The sequence below is a fragment of the Myotis daubentonii genome, chromosome 12 (assembly GCF_963259705.1).
Source record: "Myotis daubentonii chromosome 12, mMyoDau2.1, whole genome shotgun sequence".
NCBI classification, from domain to species: domain Eukaryota; kingdom Metazoa; phylum Chordata; class Mammalia; order Chiroptera; family Vespertilionidae; genus Myotis; species Myotis daubentonii.
Window position 1 is genome coordinate 63,963,487 of NC_081851.1, and position 8,116 is coordinate 63,971,602.

Sequence of the window (8,116 nt, forward strand, 5' to 3'; positions counted from 1 at the left end):
CTGCTATTTTTTAAATACCTCAGGGATTCAAATTAAAACCACAGAGGTCGAGCTATATGAACAGGTGTTGCACTTTATTAATTTCAAATAAAAAAAGGTCAACAAAGAGCTTAAAGAAACAACCTCCTACCAACGTCTAACGCAGGGCACAGCCTAACGCAGTGGATTTTTGAAGACCCCATACCCTCTACGTGGGCCAGAGTTCAAAATTCAAGTCTGAAGAAATCAAGGCAAAAATGTCATTTTAGATGAGAAGAGAAATAAAAAGAAATCATTTGTATAAATTCCGAGCTGTATGTCCTCCCCTCATAGATGTAGATGCATTCATTACAAGAGCAATTACATAATGTTATGCAAAGGGCCACTGTCCTGTGAAAATGGCCCACCTCTGAAACTGTGCATCCCAGTTGACCTTGAGGTATTAGCCACAAAAATTCTACTTCCAACCCTACTGATTGGTCAGATACAGAAACTTGCCAGTTTATTATTTATTCTTCAAAAGTTAAGATAGGAAATATTTATATAATGCAATGATGTTCTCAGAACTCCTATTATAATACCAGACTATACACTATTAATAAACAACTATCTAGGTACATAAATAACTATCAAACTATGACCATCTAAAGGTAGGCTGATATAGTCAGATCAGCTAGCCAAAACCACCTCTGTTTAAGGATTATTTTTTTAAGAAAATGCAATGCCCCATTTAACTGTTTACCTAGGTTTGCACTACTGGGTAAAGTGCTAACATACAAATACTCTACTTTTCTAGCTCAAAATACTTATTGGCTGTCGAGTGTGAGAACACAATTAATTATTATATAATTGTCAAGTAATTACATCACCCCAAAAGAGGTCACCCTCAATATGGCTGTTCTCTGGATGTCAGACAATTGGGCCTTCCATACTTTCTTGTCCATTTAAGAACCCCAACTTCCATATCTGTATAGGAGGTTTCCTTTAGACGTGGGAAGGCATGTGGATGGAGCTCAAGAGGGGATGACTTTGCCCAATTTCCATACCCACTGACCTATTTAGAACAAACATTTTACAAATGGAGCAATGAGACCCGAAGAAGCTGGCATAAATTTCTTTTACCCTTCTAAATTCTTTTGGCTGGTCTAATAATCAAATTAACATGAGAGAGATTAACAGGAGAAAATAAGCAAATTTATTATATGTGTACACATACAGGGATTCCACAAGAATATGAGATTGGGCAGTTGAGGCTCCTTTGTCCTTCTGGACTAAGGAGAGGGAGGCAGGGGTCCCGGACTTCAAAGAGAAAGTAGGCAACTCACGGGTAGATGAGCAAGAGCAAACTTGTGGTAAACAAATTCTTCTGGGCCACTCAGAAACAATGGGCCACGGGGAGTCCAACAAACAGACTGCCTGGTTTCTCTCTGTCTGCCAGGCTTAGTTTATATTACACTAAGGTGTTAGCTCCCTTCCTTTAAGCAGGCTTCCCGATCTGAATTTCTTTAGGCAGGTAAAGGGGAGGGTCAAAGTTTCCTTATGAGACTTTTCTTTCTTAAACAGAACCAACTAAAACTAATCAAATTCCAAAAGGCATATTTTGAGGTAGTAAACTCTGCTTCCTCCCACCTGTAAAGGAATATAGGAATAATTATATATAGATACAGATACAGATACAGATATAAAGATTTATTGTTATTGGTTTAGAAAACTCAGACTTTCCTTTAAGTCTTATTAAAAAAAATGTCGTCACTTTTCCTCTTCTCTTTCCCCACCTTTCCCTAGGGAAAAATTCAGCTTTGTCCCCATTAGTGGTTCACCTTTCCTTTGCAGATGGCTTTCTTAAGTTGTCAGCAGACAAAGAACAGCATTAAAGACTTGAGCAGAGAACTAAGAAGGCCAGAAATACCCTAGTTGTTAAAGACTGGGATGTGAGAACTGAGAAGGAACTGATCAACCCCTCTGTGACTTCTCAGAAAAGCCCAGCCGTTGGCACCCAGGCCTCACCCTGCCACTGTGGCTCAGGCACACAGAACACTTGTTTCAACTCAGCACACCTATACTGAGTGCTTGCTACATACACTTACTCTATCCCTCCCACTCCTCCTTCCCAATTTACCAGTAAACATTTCCTTAAAATAGTACATGGACTAGTAGGTTTCAATATACTTTGAATACACACATACCCCCCCCCCCCAAAAAAATAATGCATGCTGTCATATTTCATTTCCTACCACTAAAAATGATATATACATATATATTTTATTTTTGTGTATATCAGTCCGTTTAGCAGCAAATGAAGGTGTAGGCAGAAAAGAATTACACTGGATTTCATAGAGACATTTTAATCGAGTAGAAAGGTACACAGTAGTGGGATGCTCATTTTATTTCAGATTTCTATATGCTGTAGTTGGCTAAGATTTTAAATCAACAATGATAACTACAAGGAACCCCTGATAATAATGGCAGCAGCATATGTTACAGGTCATCTCGCTCCACGCGCAGAAGCAATCTTGTAGGAGATGAAACACAATATTGTAATTAGGAATAGATGGATTCAATAAATATTAAGCAGCAAACAGTATTATTCATTTAGCCATTTCCTTCTCAGCAGAACCTGCAATTGAGGCTCAACCTAATTTCTGACCCCCAAAATTAAGATGATAAGGTATTCCTGAGAGAGAAGACGGAGCGAATTTAACAGTCGTGGCTTTCTGAAAATCCAGTATGCTTTCTGCAATTGCGAGGTGATGCTCCTGCCCCTCCCCACATCTCAGTGATAAACAAGAAATGATAACTGGCAGAGGAACGTGGGAATGCATTTCAATGAGTCCCACTTGTAATTCTATGAGTTACATTGTGTTATTTGGATAGAATCAGGTTTCAAGATCAGGTGGTCCAAATAATCCCAACAAGCACAAATGTTAAACGATTTTGCCTATATTTCCTGGTTATTTACAACCTATTTGACCAATTTCAGCATTTCTTTTCATTGAATTGACCAAACTGGTCAAGTGTGTCCAGGACCCAGACCACCCACTGCTTTTTCTATGGAGGAAGACCTCCATCCCTCCATCCCAAGAAAAGAAACTTCAGTAAACCCTGACTTTAATCAAGTCCATCTAATTTTCTACCAGTCTCTATTTTGCCTGGAGCAGCAAAAATAAGCCAAACTAACTCTCTGCTAGCTAATCTGAAAAACTAATGGCACAGAGATGACCGCTTTCTATGAAAGCTGTAGGTTGGCCTCTGGGAAAATGGATGCTAAAGGCAGCCCAGGGATAAGGCTAAGACTACGTTTAGATATTCAAGTTACTTAGGTCCCTTATCAGTGAAAACTTGGCCTTACATGACTCTAATTGTAAAGAACTATTATTCAAATACTTTCCAATAAATAATGATGATGATGATCTGTAGCTCCATTTATTTTCATTTCACCAAAACTAGGCATTGTACATATTCCCTCAACTAGTCAAAGTCATCCAGCTTTTCAGAATTCTGCTGATAGAAAGAAGCTATTATTAAGCTGATAATCCCCAGAATTTTTTCCAAGGTTTGGTTCAGGAAATGGCTTCCATCTGTGAGTGGCAAACTTATTCCCTCCTGGAAACTTCTCCTTCTAAAATACTAAAAGCATCCCTGGAGTACTCTAAGAACAGACATCTGGCCTCACGGTTTCTAATGCTTTTTCAAGTTATAACTCTCCTCAAGAGGCCCTTGGGCATGGTGCATTCTGGGACTCACAGTCTCACTGGTCACCATTCCACCTGCTCAACCCCAGGCAGGTGCAAGGCAACCCTAACCTTGTTCAGCAGCCCCTCTGATCCTCTTTGTTTTAAGGCTTTGGGTGTGTATGTTTAGAAGACACAAACATGGATATATGCAGGTCCCCAGTGTTAGACAAAACTCAAAGCACAGCAGAGGAAGAAAATAGCTAAAAACATGATAAAGGTGGGTGAAGGTAGAGGCCAGGTTCAATGAAAAAGAGTAAGTCAAGGGAGGGACAGGGAGTCCACCTGGGTTAAGACTTAGTCACAAAGTGAAGCTGGACAAGGGACCAGAGATTATGAAGAAATGAAGTCAGGGTGAAGCAATGGGTTCAAGGGCATGAGAGAAGACAGGGCATGAAGGTACGGAAACCTGGGTTTTAATTTCACTCCACTCTAGTTCTCAATTTCCTTTCCATAAAATGAAGCTTTAAAATGAAATTACCTCAATCATTGAGGCATTATGAGTCTATGAAGGCCACACAAATAGCCAAAGCTATAAATATGGCACTGTTTAGAGACCAAAGCACAAGACAATGAGTTGGAGCCAATTAAATAGAGAAAACATAGATAAAAACAGCACTTTGAAATCAGGTAAAAGTCTGTCTCAGACTGAATATCTCTTATATGCATCCAGTTGTCTTTCTCCTTCCAGACAGGAGATCCTTTTATTCTATGAGGTTGCACCTTTGATGGAAGGAAAAGGTTCGCTTTTATACAATTAGATAATAAGACATATATATGTTATGTTTCAGAAAAACAATAATGAAGTGGCCACAGATAATTGGTGTTAGAAGCATTCATGGGAGAGAGCCCAGGGCTTCTCTGAGTATGACGGCTCAGGCCCACGTGATCTGCTCTAGGTGGATTGCTCTCCAAGGATCACCCAGCAGGTGCTAACTTCCAATCTTAGCAAAGTCAAGTAAAATCCTAGGTTTTATCTGGCATTTTCTATTGCCAGAAGCTTAAAATCCTTCCAGTATGTTTTGCGGCCCCTACCAACCTTAAAATACACTTTATTGATTGGGTCTTAGAAAAATCTAAACCAGACGGTAGTCTCAAGTATCCTGCCTAGACAATAGCAAGATACCACTGGGCAAATACCTCAAGTCTAGGTCACCAGTGGGTCCAGGCCAGTAGAAGGCAATCATTACCTGACTTAGAAAGGCATTTATTTTCCCCCTACAGTCGATGGACAAACCATTGAGGGTATATGCTGCTAAGACTGGGATTAAGCAGAAGCCCTGAGTTCAGATTTCAGGCAGATCAAAGTCTAAGAAGTCAGAGACAGAGCTTGGGTCCCATAGTGTGAAGGTGCAGCTCTGAGAAGGGAAACTGAATTTCCTGCCTGGCTTTTATCCTAAGCCTGAAATGCTGATTATGGCTATAAGAATGGCAGAAGCCCGCACATTAATTCTGCTTCTGACTGACGTGGAAAAAACAGCTAGGATTTTACATCATGTCACTGGTGAGAGTTTCAGCTTCCTTTCCCTCCACGGTATCCCTTTCTTAGGCAAATAAGAAGTTGAGCAGTAGTGCAAATGGCAACAAAATCCTAGTGACAGAAATACTTAGAGAACTATGAATTCCAATTACTTTTTAAGTTCATCATATCTCTATTGGTCCAAGGTCCCGTTTGGAATCCTAGAAAATCTCTCCACTGGAAACCTAATCCGCTTTCACAAACTACCTCCTTGCAAGCTTGCCAGCCACAACATGCTAAGAGGAAGTTTTCTGAAAGAATTTGTTTCACTTAGTTTTTTAACCGAGCAAGAAATTTGATATTATGGAACCAAAGCATCATGTTGATTTCAAGTTAATAATAGTGCCTTACAATAAGCAATCGCCAGCACCATCCATAGCTGCTTGGGATAAAGGCCTTTTCATTTTGGGGTCTGCCATCTGCTGAAGACCTCTTTCTCAATAAGTCCACGACACTGCTCTCAGATGAGAATGATGACCTCATAAGGTATGTTTCCTCTTATCTGCAAGTGGGGCCATTGGCAGCCACCTGCTTTCTGTTGGTCTGGAGCGTCCTACTCATGAGTTGTACCTTTGCTTCTTGTTGGAGCTATTGGTCTTCTGGTCTGATGGTATTGCATATCATAGAGAGAGGTTTCTAGCTTCCTTCCACTCCTCACCCCACCCAAAATCCTCCCACTCCCACCCTCGTCCAACCCAAATTCCTGGACAATGAAAATTGGTACGGAAAGTCTGAGAACTGCTTGTCTGACCCTTAGACAAAGTCATAGGCAGCATTCACCCTATCTGGAGTCATCCAGTAGCTTTATTTCCACAGAAAATATAGTCACGGAAGTCTCACAACTATACTAGAGAAGTCAAAGGTACAATATATTCCACTACACCTTTTCTTGAACAGCTGGCTCACCTCAAAACATAGGTATCATGGCATATCTATACCCCTTCCACATAGCATGGCCAAGCTAATTAGAACTAAAGTGGTCACCTGCCTGAGGTTTATGTGAACTTGAAACTGGAATACAGAACCTCTAGCCAGTCTGTTCTGGGTGCTTGAATGTGGAGGCCACATACACCAATTTGAACATTACAAGAGTAAATGAATCAGAGGAGAAACAAGGAAATTGGTGGACACAGAGCTGAGATTCAACTCAAAATGCTAGAGATGGAGAAATCCCCATTGTTTCTGATCTGTGGATCACGTTACACATAATGTGGGTTACCTGGGAGGTTGTGTTCACTGCGGTCTTTTGGGCACACAGGCTAAGGGGAGATTTGCCCTGACACATGCTTCCCAGATCACTGAGACAGGAAAAGGAAAGGTAGAAAATTGCACACCAGCTCTAGTTTCCACCCCAAAGTGACAATGTCACATCTGCTTACATTTCATTAGCAATACCAAGTCGCAAAGCTCTAACTTCAAAGGGTGTGAGAAAGTGAAATCCTACCCTGTGCCCAGAGGGAGGAAAAACTAAATATGACTTCCACATCGTCCTTAGGTTCTTTTCTCTTAAAACTTCAATATATAACCATGTTTTCCTGGCTCCCAGCTCTTCTCTGAAACTGTTCTTACCATGGTCACCTGTGACTGAGGTGTTGTTAAATCCAATGAACACTTTTCCGTCATTTCTCTCTCTCTCTCTCTCTCTCTCTCACACACACACACACACACACACACACACACACACACTCATATTTGCTGCTATAAATTATTCCCTAACCTCATCATTTTCTTCAGCTTAGGCTTCAGTAATACCATTGCTTCCTTCCAATCTCCTTATCCATTTCTTCTCCTTTCCCTTCATTTTTTTTTTTTTTACAACTTCCCAAATACTGTTTAATTCACTAAAACCTGGAGACAAGGAAAAGGTATGTGAATGCCTGGGACCCAAGCTTAGGAGTGCTCATTGACAACAGCAACATACAAGGCCAGGGTGCTGAGGGCCAGCAGCCCTGTCACTACTGCTCGGGCCAGAAGTGCCGTCCAGCTGCCCAAGGAACAAAGGTGGACGAAGGTCTCCATGACAAAGGCCTTATAGACGCTGAGAAACATCAGCAGGAGGACAGCTGGCTGGAAAGTGTGGTACAGATCGTAGCGTGTTATCATCCACACCTGGGCAGATGCAATGATGTAATGGACCAGACTGATGTTGGAATCAATGCTCATCTGGATGTATTTCCAGTCAAATTCAATGCCCCGGGCTCCAACCCAGAGGGGGATGCAACGGGGCATAATGAGCTCTGCAGTGGCCCAGCCCAGGGCAGCAACCATAATCTTGTACTCCCCTTTGCCGGCATTCCGAGACATGACAAGGTTGAGGCCTACTAGGTCTGCCACATCCACGCTGGCCTTCATGAACTCCCCAATGAAGTCATATATGCCCCCTTCCCAGGTGGGAAAGAAAGTGGCCAGGAACAACATCTTGCACAGCTGCATGAAGAGGTAGGTGACCCCAGCCTGGACGCACTTCCAGAAGGCATTGTACTCAGACAGGCCGCTGCACTTGTAGGTGATGAAGTAGGGGAAGTAGGCCAGCGCGAAGCAGTTCCCCGAAGTGAAACAAGGTCATGGCGCTGCCCCCACCCGCCGCAGCGCAGGTCCCTACCTCGCCCTCCAGACGCCTGAGCCCGCGCCGGCCTTCTGGGCTCCTTTCCTTTCTTACTACATACACACATCCAAGCTCTTCCTGTCTCCCACTAAAATGTGCTCCTCCTTATTCTTTAGTGAATGATACCACCATCTCCCAGTCACCCAATTGGGAGTCATCTGTAGCTTCTTCTTTTCCTTCCTCCTTTACCCAGTATTGTTGGCAACCAAGTTCTCACTCTGATTTCTCATTTGGTTTGACTATAACAGCCTCATAAGTTTCATTTTGCCACAGACACTTATC

At 42.1% G+C, this 8,116-nt stretch overlaps 1 protein-coding gene across 1 annotated transcript; it reads right to left on the bottom strand.

Moving 5' to 3' along the window:
* Positions 1 to 7,032: 7,032 nt before the first annotated feature.
* Positions 7,033 to 7,810, bottom strand: LOC132213479 (BOS complex subunit TMEM147-like). The gene is given in 2 exon segments (XM_059660146.1): positions 7,033 to 7,776; positions 7,778 to 7,810. Coding segments are annotated over 2 exon segments (675 nt in total). The 5' UTR covers positions 7,796 to 7,810; the 3' UTR covers positions 7,033 to 7,119.
* Between the last annotated feature and the right edge of the window lie 306 nt (positions 7,811 to 8,116).